Source organism: Plectropomus leopardus, chromosome 10, assembly GCF_026936395.1.
Source record: "Plectropomus leopardus strain MGB_pleo_1.0 chromosome 10, ASM2693639v1, whole genome shotgun sequence".
Taxonomy (NCBI): Eukaryota; Metazoa; Chordata; class Actinopteri; order Perciformes; family Serranidae; genus Plectropomus; species Plectropomus leopardus.
This window is the reverse complement of record NC_142185.1, coordinates 29,678,844-29,694,559: the sequence shown is the minus strand read 5'-3', so window position 1 is coordinate 29,694,559 and position 15,716 is coordinate 29,678,844. Positions and strand designations below refer to the sequence as shown.

The 15,716-nt window shown below is 37.2% G+C and overlaps 1 protein-coding gene across 1 annotated transcript in view; it reads right to left on the bottom strand.

The window, feature by feature from the left end:
• ints6 (integrator complex subunit 6) overlaps positions 1-15,716 on the bottom strand; it is a 38,221-nt gene that overhangs the window by 1,855 nt on the left and 20,650 nt on the right. The window contains exons 6-17 of the mRNA XM_042494566.2: positions 12,936-13,061; positions 12,452-12,603; positions 10,920-11,072; positions 9,251-9,383; positions 8,382-8,476; positions 8,173-8,283; positions 7,198-7,413; positions 6,640-6,766; positions 5,378-5,520; positions 5,099-5,282; positions 1,810-2,178; positions 501-594 (exon numbers count right to left, since the gene is read on the bottom strand). Coding sequence (XP_042350500.2) covers positions 501-594; positions 1,810-2,178; positions 5,099-5,282; positions 5,378-5,520; positions 6,640-6,766; positions 7,198-7,413; positions 8,173-8,283; positions 8,382-8,476; positions 9,251-9,383; positions 10,920-11,072; positions 12,452-12,603; positions 12,936-13,061 — 1,903 coding nt within the window. The remainder of the gene's footprint in view (positions 1-500; positions 595-1,809; positions 2,179-5,098; positions 5,283-5,377; positions 5,521-6,639; positions 6,767-7,197; positions 7,414-8,172; positions 8,284-8,381; positions 8,477-9,250; positions 9,384-10,919; positions 11,073-12,451; positions 12,604-12,935; positions 13,062-15,716) is intronic.

Below are 15,716 nucleotides of genomic sequence, written 5' to 3'. Positions count from 1 at the left end.
TGGCACACAAATAAACGGAAAAAAGAAGAGGAAAAAGGACAGTAAAAAACAAAAACAAACACGAAAATGACTTGACTACGGTGGTTTTAAAAAATAATAATTCTTTATATGTTAATTATAGTTGAGTTTTCTGGATATTTTTCCTAGCTTATTTTTTAAATTATTTTCTAAAATTTCTTGCAATTGTCAATTTACTTTACAAATGGATTTAGCAATACGGAAATAGCTACTCCTGCGTTTAGCCCAGAATCTCCAAATTATCATCAGCATCTTGACTTTGAAGGGACATTGCTGTGAACTCAGACAGAATCCAAGATTTTTCTTGCAAGTTTGTGACATTAACCTTGGAAATTCAGTTATTGCCCTCCGTTTTTCAATTTTTATTTTTATCTACAATGGCCCTAATAGGCCATTATATAAATGTGCTTAAGACTTTACATAAATATTTTTTTTAAGTTTATTTATTAACCACAACTCCACATTTTACTGAGACTCTGTACCTGGCCGCCTCTTTGATGATGTTTTGGAGGAAGATGAGTCGGGTGTCCAGAGTGCCCTGGATCTGCTTCAGGAGGAGGAAGATCTTCTCGTAGTCTGAAACAGAAAGAACAAGTGATTGAGGATTAATCGCTCGATTGTTGCGTTGTTTTTTTTTTTTAGGACAGCTGATTAATCTCATCAAGGACGTTTGTTATTTAGCAGATTTAGGGAGCCCTTCTTTCTGTCAGCTCACAGAAAGAAATTTTAAAAAAACATTTATCTAGTTATTTATCATTATTTATAGTTTGAAGCACAGACAAATGTACAGATTACTTTTATCGTCAATTTGTACCAAATCCAATCCACAGCTTGCTGTTTTTTGGGGTTTGTTTTTTTTTTTGGAAAGCTCAGTTTTTGAGAAAAACAACTTTGAGGTCAAACTTGATTGCTGTGAAAAAGGCTGCACTTATGTGTTTGGACAAAGACACTTTCAAGGAATATGGGCCAGTTTCATTATCTTTTTCTTTTGCACATCTGAAAAGCTCAGTGTGGCACCCGGTTATTTCATGCAGTGCAATTGCAGTTTTTTAGGTTGAGTTGTTACTGTAATGTGACAACTGAACCTCAAAAACATATAAGGCTGGTATTAAACCTTAACACCTTTGTGGCATCATTAACTGTAAAAAAAACACCTCTTCTCTTCTTTTTCTTTAGTCACATATTTAATTATGTCAACTATAATTTTGCCTTCACAACTTCATTTTAGTCCTTTCTTGTTAATTAAAATAATCTGTTCTTCACCCTTTGAAACCTAAGTAAATTGGCTTGATTTTCCTTTAAAACAAGGGAAGAAGCCAATGAGCAGTTTGAGAAGAAATGATTAAAAAAACAGCAAGAAATTAGTTTTTTTGTTTTTTAAGAACAAAAATATGACTTGAAAATTAGCACAAAAAAGAAAGAAATGAAAAAAGTGAAGTGAAAACAAAAACAAGGAAATTAATTGGAGAAAAAAAACATACCTAAAAATAATAATTCTGTAGTATAATTTCCAATATATAATTTTGACAATTATACATGCAGTTTTCCGGACATTCTTCCCCGATCTTATTTTTTTAAATAATTTTCTAAATCAATTTGTGGGACACCGCTTGCCAAGTTGCTCATCGCCTTTTCTCCCATGTTTTCAAATCAAACCGATTTGCTCAGGGTTCAAAGGTTAAATTACTCGTGAAAGGTGCCTGAATGCTGCACAAGAAAAGTGATGATGATCCAGGTTTCAAAGGGTTAAAGTAAAACACTGAGACCAAAAGACTGAGTACGAATACATACGTCGGCCAGGTTTTCTGATCTCCTTGGTGATGAGCGTCCTCAGCTCGTTGTTGACCTTCGTCGTCTCGATGTGAATGTGCTTCTTCAGAGCCGCAGGTGACAGGTAGCGAGGCAGCTGGTCGTCCACCAGCACCATCTCCGCTCCTCCCTCGCTGCCCGGAGCCAGCTCGCCCGCCCGGGGCTGCCCGTTCTCCTCCTCCTCGTCCCCGTGCCGGAGGTCGTCGGGGTCCGTGGCCGTGTGGTTCTCCTGGTGGTCTGCGGGCCCCGAGAGATGGTCCACCTCCGAGTCTGAACTCCCGTCTGAGCCGTAGTGGTTCTGATTCAGGTGGTTGATGATCAGGTCCGGTTCAGGAGCTCCGTCATCCATGTCTGCAGGTTCAGAGATTAAAAAATTAAATTAAATTAAAAAAAATTAAAAAAGTATTTTGTTTAGCATGAAATCCATTGAATTCAGCTTTAATTACTTTAAACAGCAGAGTTTGGCTGACATGGCCGCTTTTCGTTTGCTTCTTCAGGCAAATACAACACATATTTTTTTAATAATGCAAGTTAATATCGACTCAGATGATGACTGATATTGGTTTATCAGGGCCGATACAGATACTTAGTAGTTAATGAGAGCGATAACCGATTTATGAAGACAATATGCATTTACAATAATTTTTAAAATCTTCTGTCAATATTTAGAATTTGAAATATAACAAACTCCAGCACAAAACTTTGTTTAAATGCCTTTAGCAAACATTTAATCAATACTAAACTTTCAACATCATATACAGCAACTTAGATTAAAACTTAATTAAATAATGTATAAATAAAAATAGCTCTCTGAGGTTTTACAAAGTAAAAGTTTCCCCTGTGCTGACACTTTCTTTGCACTTTTTAATTAATTCATTTTTTATTGGCGATCATTGAAATAAAACGCTGATACAGATAATCAAGCAAAATGCCAAATATCGCCGCTTATAATCAGCCAGGCCGATAATCTATCGACCTCTAATAATGACGTGAACAATGGTCAAAGTCAGGTATGACATGACTGCAGAATAATAAAAAGACAATAACAAGTTATAATATTAAGTTTAGGATCAAATTTTAAAGCTTTGTTTCCATGTGTATATTCATCCAATACCCTTGTCTACAAAAAATGTGTTTTTTTTTGGTTTTGTTTCTACATATTTTCTACCATTATTTTGTTTCATTGTATTTATTCAATTATCCCTCCATTTTTTTCAAATCTATTTATTTGTTTATACTTTTTATTTTGTATTTATTTCCTTATGTTTTTATTTCTTTACATTCCTCTATTTCTCTATTTATTTTCCCTTTTTACATGATTGAAAGGTTTTAATTTTCATTTGGTTGTGTATTTTTTTCTGTACGTTCAGATAAACCAATATGTTGCTAGGAATCTGTGGCGATGTCCCGATAACAGCAATAGAGTGTTGGCCACGAGCTGGCCCGCGACACACACACACACACACACACACACACACACACACACACACACACACACACACACACACACACACTCTAAAATGCACATTCAGCCGCACTAGTTTACCACAACAAACCACAGAGAGGCTCAGGTTACATCACACACAGAGGACGTGACTTTACTCTCCGCTCATGGCGCCATCACTCCTCTACATCTTTGCATAGCAAATAGTGGTTCGCTGCTATATCGATGCTCCGATGTTGTATACGGAACCTTTAGATCTGACAAACGGAGGACAACGTAGTGTTTTGAATGTACTTGCTTTCCATAAAACCTCTGAAGGACATCAGAGACGGTGTAAGTGAACATGTTTCAGAGCAGGCTGCTGCACTGTCACTGTGATACCACTGTGAAGTCTCCTCTTAATCCTGAGTGATTCAGCACATCTGTGTCAGCACAACTGGCTTCAAGCAGTCGAAAACGAGGACTGAAGACTGATCAGAGTATGAAACTGTTTCTGCAGTTATCGTAACAATCAGCCCTGCTCCCAGTACACCGCACTCACACACACACACCGACTGGACTTACACAAAAGTGCAATTTTTCACATGTGCAATTACTGTACATATTTCTTATATATATTTTTTTCTAGACCGTTTTATTGGCACATTGTAATTTTATTTTATTTATGTTTCAGTTTTTGCACCTTGTTTTTTTAATAATACTAGGCACCTTGTTTTTTCTTATCGAACATTTTAATATTTTTATATTAGTTATTATTTTTTTACTTCTGTGTTGTTCCTTCGCTGCTGATACTTCTTCGTACCTCATAGCTGCTGAAACATTGTGAATTTCCCCACTGCTGGACTAATAAAGGATTATCTTATTGTTCTTACACGCGGTACACACGCACCAAGGCCCGGTTATCTGATGGCTCTAAAGATTATCTTGCCAGATTTTTTTCGCTATCTGCTCGAAAGACAACTGAGATATAAAATTAAACATGTTCAATGTTTATGATCAGAAATACTGTTGTGTGTGAATTTTCACGGGGAAACAGAAAGAAAGCGGAAGCAAGCTGACTGAAGACGGAAGCACAACAAATGAGAGACATGGAGATGGTGAAGCATAAAGTGAGATGGACCTCAGAGACAGAGGACAAACTGTTGGACAGAAACTGCTACAGCACTGGATGTACCAGAGAGCTAACAGCTAGCCACATTTAGCTCGTAATCTGCCATGTTTGTTTACTGTCATGTCGCGTTTGACCGCGCGAGACTCGAGACTCTGGTTGTTGGTGACGGTTTTGGTGTGCTGTGTCGGTCATGTCGTTGCACACCGCACACTATATGAACAGAACTGTTAAATCTGTCATTATTTGTCATCGTGTGTAGCCTCTTTTTTTCGTTACGCCGTACCAGCCGGAAATGTGGCAATGTCTCGGTAAAAAACAGACACTTTTTTGTGGCACTATCCTGGCTGGAAAAGCAGCAATGGCTTTGCTTTCTGCGCAGAAATGCAACAATGTCTTGCTAAAAACCAACCCTTTTTTGTGGCACTGTCTCAGCTGGAAACGCAGTGATGAACTGATAAAAAATACAGCCACTTTTTTATGGTACTTTTTCAGTAGGAATGCAGTAATGTCTCAGTAAAAAAACAACCACCTTTTATGGTGCTATCCCGAGTACAATTGCAATGATGTCTTTCTAAAAAAACAATCTCTTTGCATGCATCATTATACCAGCAGAAAACGCAGCGATGTCTTGGTAAAAAAACACTAAATCAGTTAAGATTTTAAAAAATCTTTCCCTTTGTACCAGGCTTTAGTCAAAAAGACGTGCGTATTTATACCTGTGGGTCGAGGGCTGGCAGGCGGTGTGACTGGAGGGGTGTAGGCTCTGCCCAGGCGCAGCAGAGGCGACATGCAGCGACGCCTCTTGGGCCCTCCGCCCGTCATGTTGCTGCTGTCTCCTGGTCTCTTCCCCTTGCTCTGAGTACCCGTCACAAACTCATCCGCCTCGTCGATCATCATGCCCTGAGAGGGGAGAGAGGAAGGTGGTCAGTTAACGAGTTTCTCAATCAATAATTTAGTCTTTTTGTCATGAAAGAGGAGCAGGGTTGATAAATTACCTTTTTGTCCAGTTTGAAGGGGTTGCCGAATGTGTGGAGGCGTTTGGGCTGCTCGGGGTCTGCGTCTCGAAGAGGCTGAGGAGCAGCTTTGAGGAAGTCTTGGTAGTTGCCCATCTGGGCTATTGGCACGCTGTGGAGCTGGTCTGAACACGAGACAGGAGAAGTCAACAGAAATGTACACATTTTACTCTAAAAGTCCCAGTGAAACAGAAGATACAGCATCTTTAGCTTCTGTACTGTCACATATTACCAGATTAAACAGAATATTTTGAAACTGTGCAATTACAAAAGGAATTTAAAACAAATCCTTCACATTTAATAGGGCCGTTAAATAGCGGCAGCTTTAGAATTTCATGTATTCAGTCTGCTGGAATGCAAACAAATTTTTTTGCCCACTGATATCCGAAAAAACATCTTATAATGTCTCTTTCCATAAAGGCTGCACAGTTATAACCAAAATGACACTGACATCCTTTTGATTAATACTGAGATCACGATTATTCTTAAGTTTTTTATACAAAGTACATATAGTATAATATTGATATATTTCCCAGCCCTACTGCAGACTGTGGTATTTTTTTCATTATTTTCAGTAATTATTCATTAAGAAATGTGTTGTGTTGTCTCATATGACCTTCTAATGATGATGATGATGTTCAATGAATGGATTTTAAAAAATAATCATTTAACATCCGTCTGCAGGATAATTTCTTACAGGATGCCGCTCCATCACAATTACCCAAAAGTGGAGGCCGGCTTGATTTGATACGCAGCAGAGTTTTTTACGAGGGAAGCATGCATTTAAAAGAATCAGTCGATCATCTTCATTTAATTGTGATGAACCAAAATTGGGATCGAGATTGATATGCGATTAACTGTGCAGCCTTACACTTGATATTTCTCTGTTAGCAGCTACAACCCATAAACAGTGAATTGTGGTTTCGAGTTGCCCAAAACCTCATTTGTGTAGATAAACTTTTAAAAATGTCCCTGACTGCAGGATCAATCATCAAACATTTAAAACTGTTTCACAGGAGGAGAAAAAATGAGTCTGATCGAATAAAACTCTGATACTGATTTTTTTGACACAAGATTGCCTTATAACAAGTAGAGGCTGTAATTTTCACTCTGATGACTTAAAACCAGCTAAAATTCCTTCTATTTGCTCACCTTTGTTCAGTGGCTGAACGTTTCAGCGTGACATCCGTTTCGGGTGTGGTTACAGGAATGTGTTTGAGTAACAGACTTGCACGGTGACTCACCTGAGTCCTGCCCTCTGAGAGTACAGACGCTGGTGTTGAGCAGGTTCCTCCTCATTCGGCTGAGCTGGTCCAGCAGGTGGCTGCGGGGGATGTCGTAGGGATTCCTGAAGCTCTGCGGCTTCAGGCCCTGATGAGAACACGAGACAGACGAATTTTAAAGCGAGGTGTCTGAGTTTAAATCCAGCTTTCCACCAAGTCAGTAAAGACGGTCATTTTCTGGTGAAATACTGTCGAACTCTGGCCATAACAGAGTGGATTTACAGTGGATACAGTCTGAGAGAGAGATTTTCAAATGCCCATGCCCCGAAGCACCCAAACACACTACATAAAACATCTCAATAAACACCTCAGAGGAGGCTGGATGGAAAGTCAGGAGGGCAGAGAGAGTCTGAGCAGAAAGTGAATGTGAACAGCGAGATCTGAGCTGAACATCGAAAATCACACAGCTGTCCAAGTAAATGCAGCTCATCGGACCAGAGTAAAAACCAGTGCTGATGTTTGTAGCCACGACTGAATAACTGTTGCTTATAGCTCAGAAAAATGATTATCTCATGTCACCTTGTTGAGCAGAGCCAGCTGAAAGCCCTGAAACTCTTTAGGGTTGAGCTCCAGAGGAAGCGTTGGCGCCTCTCCGGAGAGACTCTGCAGCTGCTGGATGAAGTCCCTCCGCTGGGCCAGAGATATCCCTCCACCTCGCCAACGCACCTTGATGCCGGCCTCTGGGGGCTGCTTCTTACCGATCAAGGCAATCAGGCGGTCGTACTCGATTTTTGACTGGAAATGTGAACAAATAAGTCATATGACTGCGTGCATTTTGAAGGTAGTTACTTTCAGTCTCTTATTTACTGTATGAACAATATAAAGAAACATGCACACTACTGTTGGGTATATATTTCAATTTAAATGAGGGTCAATATTATATTAAATTTTCTGTACTCATACCAAAAGTGGATTTTTTTTCCTTTCCTTTAATTTGCTTTAATTTTCTCAACAAAAAACAAAATAAGAGAAACGTGTTAATTCAATGCCTACCACCTACTCAGAAAATGATCATAAATAAAGCATAAAATTAACAAACATATGCTTTAAATCAGTAACCACTGTATCTGATTAAAGATTAAGTAACCAAGAATAAAAATCTGACTATGCATTGACTGTTTTCAAGTGTTATTTTGTTACTTTCAGGGTCATACCTCAATACTTTCCAAGTTCCCCCGTCTTTTATAAAAAGGTCCTCATTTGGAGCAATTTGTTTTGTTTTTTTTTACAATAATGGAGCTCTATTACACAGAAAAATAAGATACATCAGGATTTCTTTTCCAACTGTGGTCATATGTTTTATTGCTATTGTGTCTTTTCATGTCTTAAGTTATGGAGGTTAGTGACTGTGTTTGTTTTATTTGGATTGGTTTTCTCTTAAAGGAGATGAGGGCTTCTTTCATGTTGACTTTTGGTCGTGCCGAAACGCGGCATAACAACAAACACTGATTTTCTACGACATGTCCCCAAAGGTAGCGGGACACAGCTTCTCACCTGTTGGCTGAGCTTCTTCAGGTAGGACACCACGCTGTAGCTCAGGCCGTACTCCATGTTGTCGGCCAGCAGGTTCGGTGCTCCCATGATTCTCAGCGCCTTCCTCAGGGACTGTAGAGAGAAGAACAGCGATTAGATCTGCGCAGCTTCTTTTATGATCCTCGTCTCTCATCAATTAAAAAGAAACCGACGAGCTGAAGTTCACTGACCCCGATATAATATGGAGGCATCGTTTTCAGGTAGTTCTCAAAGGATTGCCGCCATTTGATGGTTGGTTTGAACTTGTGCACTTTGATCAAGTCATCTGCAAGAAAAAAAAGAAGACTTAAAAATCATCTGCAACATGTACTTTAAAAAAGCCTTCAGGTTTTACAGGAGAGCATAGTTTTTAATGGATTAAGGACGTGTGCACTGATCTCCTTGTTTGCGTATTCTGCCCCCCTCTCCGAGAGCCGAACTGCTTACCTCCAAGGTGATGGAGGCTAAGTAGTCGAAATGTGAGTTCATTAATTGTGCTTTGCTTTTCTTCTTTGTTTTTAACTGTTTGTTTCTCTGTCTTTAACTTTGGTTTATATTTTATCATTATTGTTACTGTTTTGTCATACTTGTATATTTTTTGTGCTCTTTTCCTTAAGACTGAACAGCAAGGTAGGAGGTTAATGCGGAGTCAGTGAATGTTTTGTAGGAAATGTCATTACCATTGAGTAAGTAGTGTTGAAAATGGACATTAAAATACCAAAAATATGATAATATTTAACCCTGACTTTGGATAATATAATTATGATAATAATTATCTATGGTAATATAATATATAAAGATGTGAACTTATTGTGAACCTCTCCGCTGTATTATATGTTGTATGTACTGTCTTTATGTTTAATAACTAAAAAGTTAAAAATAAAAATAAATTGGACTGTGAGAATCTTGGGTATTAGCAGGAAGTACTGATGACACAGGAGCACGCACACACACATAAACACACACACACACACACACACACACACACACACACACACACACACACACAGTGACAGTAAAAATGAGAAATGCAAATGTGACATGGATCCCTCGATCTTACCCAGAAGTGGCAGAAGCACGGGGTAATTGTAGGGCATCACAAACAGGTTGACACAGTTCAGAGCTGTGCTGGCCTTTAAGTAGCCGAATGGTTGGCCCAGGTCACTGTACTTGGCACTGTTACACACAAACACCTAAAAAAAGACCGAGAGGAAATCAATGAATGAGTGGCGACATTAGAGCTCTAACCACAAATACATCACATGCAGGAAGATTGTTTCGTTAAACTGCTGGTTCACTTGGATATGACCACCAACAGGATCTGTAGACTGAGCCACGCACCTGCACCTAATGCCAAAAACCATCTCTTTAAAAAGAAGAGTGCACTTTAAGCACTCCCTCTGTGATTTTTAAGCTAATGTTTCCACCTCAGCTAACCTCTGGTTAAGTAGGACAGCGCCTATGATAGCTCTGAGTGTATTACTGTGATAATAAGTAAATGTTTCCATTTAAGTATTTAACTGCCTGCCTTTGCATAGAGGAGACAAAAACAAGTCCAAAAGTTTACAGGCTAGCAGTCTCATGGGGATGCAAAAATGTGGGATGAATGGAAAAACGGAGGGACAACTTTCCTTGTTTTTGATTCTTATTACTAGAGAGGCAGCAAAATATTAAGTTTAATCTGAGAGTGGAAGCAGAGGAAAGAATACGACACTTAAATCAAAAGGGTTTTTTTTCCTTTTTCGTCAGTGTAAACTGGACTTTCTCAGCTTCAAGGTCACTTAAACTACTGTTTGCTAACAGCATGCTCAATCAATAAAACTTTGCATGTAAAGCACCTTTCAAATAAATCAAATGCAATTCAAAGTGCTTTACAGTTTGACTGAAGTAACAAAAACAAGAACAACATAGCTTATTTAGTTTGTATCATTTATATAACAGTTTATCAGGTGCCTAAAATAGGCTGGGACTATTAATGTTTGTCCACATATGTTCTTCTTTTTGCATACTAAGTTCAGGTAAACACTCATGTAACTCATAGATGCAATATAGCCATGACATAACTGCATGTTTTTGTAAACGCATGAATAAACAGTGCTAAAATGTCCTTGTCAAAATGGCTAAAAAACAAACATACAAAAAAAAAAGAAAATCAGGAAAGAGACTTTATCAACTGATCAGGGTTCGTTTTCCAAATGCTGCTTAAAATAAACTGTTATCAATAATAATCTATTAATAATCAATAACTATCTATTATTGTAGCATATATACAAAATATTATGTAAAATTTTATTTGTCTCAATAGTAACATAAATACATTTTTATTAACCAAATATACATTCATGTACAAGCTGTGAAAATATAAGTTGTCTGTATTTTAAGTGATAAAATGAAAATAATATATCTAAAGTAATAATAATAACTTTATTTATATGCCACCTATGATGGCACAGTTTACCAGGTGCTCTGATAAATAAAGCCGAGACAGTTAACCCAACAGGTAATAAAACAGCTGAATACCGAATAAAGGCCAAAGGCCAGTTAAGGTAGATAAAGTGGGATATACAGACGCTTATAAATACAAATATATAAAAAAAAACACGTGGGATAATCCTGTTATACATCAGCTTAGTTTGGGTCCTGTTACCTTTTTGGCCCAGTTCAGGCACTGAGTTTATCACCTTTCGTATGTTTATTATTCCCCATATATGTGTGTGATGGTGGTTTACCTGCCAGCAGGTGTGCGGGGACTTCCTCTCCAAAATGTACTGTGTGAGAGGCGAAGGCTCCAGCTCGTATTTGTCAAAGGGCACCTTGTCGATCACCATGGGCTCCGCGTCCAAACAGGAGAACCGGACGTGGGGGTGGGCTGAGCGAGGGGGCTGCGGGCGTCAAAGAGGAAGACGGTAATACTGTTATGGACTATGTGACATCATATTAACATTATGAACTGAAATAATCTTCAGGTACAATATAAAAGATGAAAGAACACAAAATAAAGTTACCACAAGAAAGATTATGTTAATATACGCTATAAATAAACCATAAAAACAAGACAATTAAAAGACCAGCTATGAAATCTATGTTGTAGTGCTTGTTTTGAACACAAGACGCATTATTTTTGTGTTAGAAATTATATTATTCTGGTTTTCTTCCAAATTTGTGTCATTTCTTCAAGATAAATTCTTAGAAAACAGCTTTTGTACATATTTTCACTCATTGATTTAACTGCTAATTCTCTGTTTATGGTATAAAAATATACATACTATATATTACTAGATACATTTATTATATATATTAACATAACACTATGAATAACTGACATTGAAATCCTGTATTAGACTTTCCTTAATATGTATACCCCTTATGTTTTTCCTCCTTGTCTGTCTGTCTGTCTTTATATGCAATTTTTCAAAAGTGCAATTATCTCCATGTGCAATTGGTGTACATATATATATATATTTACATTTTTTTCCTACCCATTTTTCCTGGCACATTGTAATTTTAATATTATTTATGTTACTGTTTTGCACCCTAAATCATACTTGGCACCTTGTTTTTTATTATCTAACATTTTTATATTTTTATATTTGTAATTATTTTTTTTGCTTTTGGATTGTTCTTTCGCAGCTTATACTTCTCGTACCTCATAACTGCTGTAACATTGTGAATTTCCCCACTGCAGCACTAATAAAGGATTATCTTATCTTATCGTATATATAGATATATAGTCCGTGTTAACCATTTTTGTAAGTTATTGGTTTTGTTCTTTTAACTTAAATAAAATACTAATAAAAAAATTTCTGTACACCTGATGAAATAAAACACTGAGTCACTTGTGCTGCGACCTTCCTGCGCTGTACCTCGACTTGTTATATTGTTCTGTATATTTGGCCCGTGTAATTCTGTTTTATTACCTTCACTACTTCCCTTTTTGCTCCATTGTTATTGCAGAGGCTGTGTGACCTTTTTATGAAGAGTGTCCTTATAAAAAAAAAACCCCAATATATTCTGTATGCCACTCACTTTTTCCTTGTTGCATCTTTATTATATACAGGCTTTCACTGGGACTTTGTGCCTTTATTCTTTCTAAATAAAAATCTGGATTATGCTGCTGTTTTTTTTTTTTTAGTCCCTCAGGCACGAAAACGTGACAAAAGAGTCCAGATTGAAAAATACAAACACTGCTCTTTAAAAAGTATTATGAAAGATGCAGAGAATATAAATGTTCTCCTGTGATTAAACTTGTTTAGTTTCTTACCAATGTGGGGGAGTTCTGGTCCGGCCAGAAGGCCTCGGGGATGGGCCAGTGACCGATGGGGACACCAGTTTTCGGGTTGGGTCGTACGTAGATCAGCTTGTGACAACAGTGCCAAGCCTGTGGGCCAGACTTCACCGCCTCAACCGGAGCATCTGAACCGACACAGACAGCAACAGGAAGCTGACATCTCAGGAAAAAACAACCACAAGCGGTTAAAGAGAAGAAGGTGTTTGTGAGGTACGAAACACAACAGGATGATTTGGGTGAGCTGTAACAGTGTGTGGGCAGTTAAAATATGAAGGTTTCAACTGTGACATCCACCAGTAAAGAAAAGCTCAGAGGATAAAAAGAAAACACAGTGAGTGGGAGAGAGTGAAGAGATTTTCTACTAATCAAACAGATGCAGTGCAGCAGTTGTCAAAAGGTCTTTTAGAAATGGAGACAGGAATAAAATGTGGTTTAGACACGGGGAAGTGTCTCTTACCCTCTAAAGGAGGCGGGTCAGGCCCAGTTTTCTCAAAGTTTATCACCACTCCACTCTGGATTTTCTGCACTAGTGACTCCAGACACTGATTCAACATACGCTGAGAGAACACGCTGTAAGAACGACCTGTAAACACAGACACGCACGTTATATAAAGACCTGAAAATGTGAATAAATTAAACAGGAGAACAAAAGCTTTTAACTGAATCTGAATTATTCCATGAAGTATTGAATCTGCTTATTTAAGCTTTTCAACTGTCTTTAATAGTAACTTTTGTATTTTTCTTGGACTCAATTTTCCCATGTTTTTGTGTCTAAGTAACTAATGGAGACGGCAATTTTTAAAATTGGTCCAGTATTGAGCGAGAGGCCGACAGCCAGAAGCTACAAAACAGACTGCAATTTAAACATGTTTGCACGGTCAGCTTACATCAACTAAAATGCTTTTTTTGTCACTGACTGCATCAAATTGTTATAATAAGACTCTGAAAACATACAGAAAGGATCCAAAAGAGATAGACATTTTTGTTGAAGAGTAAGGTCCTTTTTTTCCAAACAGAAACAGCCCTGATATCGCTATTGTCAAACCCACCTGACTCCATTTAAATTAGCATTAATTTTATCATCATAAAATACACTTTATTCAAAGTCCACAGAAACAAAATAAAGCTCAGAAAAAAATGTCTTTGTTCGTCTGACCACTGTTCAAAAAGTCACCTACTCTGGTTTGGTTGAAATAAACACTTAAATCACCCACTTAGCTGTGAAAATATTCTGACTCTATACACGCTTAAATGATTCTTTTGTTAACTGGAGTTTGGTACAGTTTGCCAACAGCAATTTTTTCACAATACCATAGCAGTCTCAGAAAATATCCAAGTTTCATGGTATCACAAAATTATTATTATCAGTCAAAATGACCCTTAAAAGAGTGAAAACTGAACGGTTAGTTTTGGTTGAACAAATTTTTATCACTATAATTACAGTCTTAAAACCCATTTTTAAAGGCAGTATGTAGGAAAAGATAAATGTGTGATTCTCGGTCCAACTGGATATTTTTTTGTTTTTTAAATCCCATATAAGCAAATGTAGACAGTTTGATTATTGTCAACTTTCATATCTTAAAACCAGTATATCACTGCAGCTCTTCTTTTAAGGAAGCATGAATTAATTTGTAGGACATTAGGAAGCAGTGGAATAAGCTGAATGAAAAATATTTTACATATATTCAAAGCTAAATTTATAAGTTGCATTATGCATCAGATCTGGAGAAACATTATCATTCATTTCACATCTCTGGTCACCCGCTGAATTTAAGACCAATATCCGCTTGATTTTGAGCTCCACTATCAACTGAGAAAAACATCTGACTCTTTAGATGCTCTAAGTCCTTCACCTGCTGGTCTCAAACTCTGTCTGCCGTTTGGTGCTGCTCATGTCATGTGTAGTTGGTTTATCAGAGCTTGTTAACAGGAAACAGCTACCTGCTGCTGCAGGGACGGAGGTTAAGGCTGAATCACACAGTAAATGGGCCATAAAAAAAATCCCAAAATACTGCACTATAAGAGGCTGGAAGGCTCCGGGAGCTGAGGGGAACCACGGAGAGCTGGGTCATAATTATAACGGTTTGTTAAAATGAGCGACCACTTTCACATAACACATATTCAGAGTAATAACACGTAGTTTGACTCACAGTTTAAAGAGACAATGCAGTATTTTTCTAAAATAAACAATAAATAGACTGATGCAGAAGTAAGACCTCACAATCATCACATATGATTTAAACTCAGTGTGTTTTTTCTGCAGAGACTCTTCCCTCTGCCTCTAATTTTGGGATATTTATCAGCATGTTTGCCCTCAGTGCTCAGGTGAGGTCGGGGTTTTGTAAAAACACAGCAAATAGGCGCCAGAAAAAAAACGCAAATACAGCAAAGAAAAATGCTTTTTAAATCACTGCTTAAAACATATTTTTAAAGGAAAGCCTTTCCTTTTAATAGATGATTTGTACATTTGTGATCACGAAATTCTGTTTTATTTCCTTTTGCTCCGTTTTGCCTCAGTGCACACAATTATGTTAGCTCTTAACATTGTTTTATTTAATGTAACTTTATATTTCTTTGTTCTTATGCACTCTGTGAAACACTTTAAAACTTTGTTTAGATAACTGTTACACAAATTAAGTTATTATTATTATTATTGTTATTATGTGTAAAAATGTCTATAATGTGGAAATAAAGTTATTAAAGAGACTTTGTAGACAAAAAGGTTAATTTTGCATTAAAAAGTATGTGATGGGTGTTCACTTATGACATAAATAGAAATTTAAGTTTCAAGGATACATACTAAAAAGCACTTTTGCATTTATCCTTGAAAAAGAAAACAAAAACAAATCAAATCAGGACTTTCTTAGGAAGATCAGTTAAAAAATTCCTCCTCTATCATTTAGTGTTTTCAGTGTTGCTTTTCTTTTGAGAGAACATAAAAGATTTCATGTTTTAACAAATTCAGGTATTTCACCAACTTAAAACAAGTTAGAAAAAGATTCAGAAGACAAACATAGATGCTAGTTGCAAGATAGTTGCACATCTGCTCTCAATTCTGCACATGACTATGTTTGCACATCCAACTTCACTTTTTGCACATTTTTTCTTTTTTATTGCTCTTTTTAATCCTTTTGGCTTTCTTGTTTGTTTGTTCTCTGTACATACCATACTGTACATATCTTTATTATTATAATTGTTAATTTATTTTATTTTATTTTATGTTAAGTGCCTTACTTTG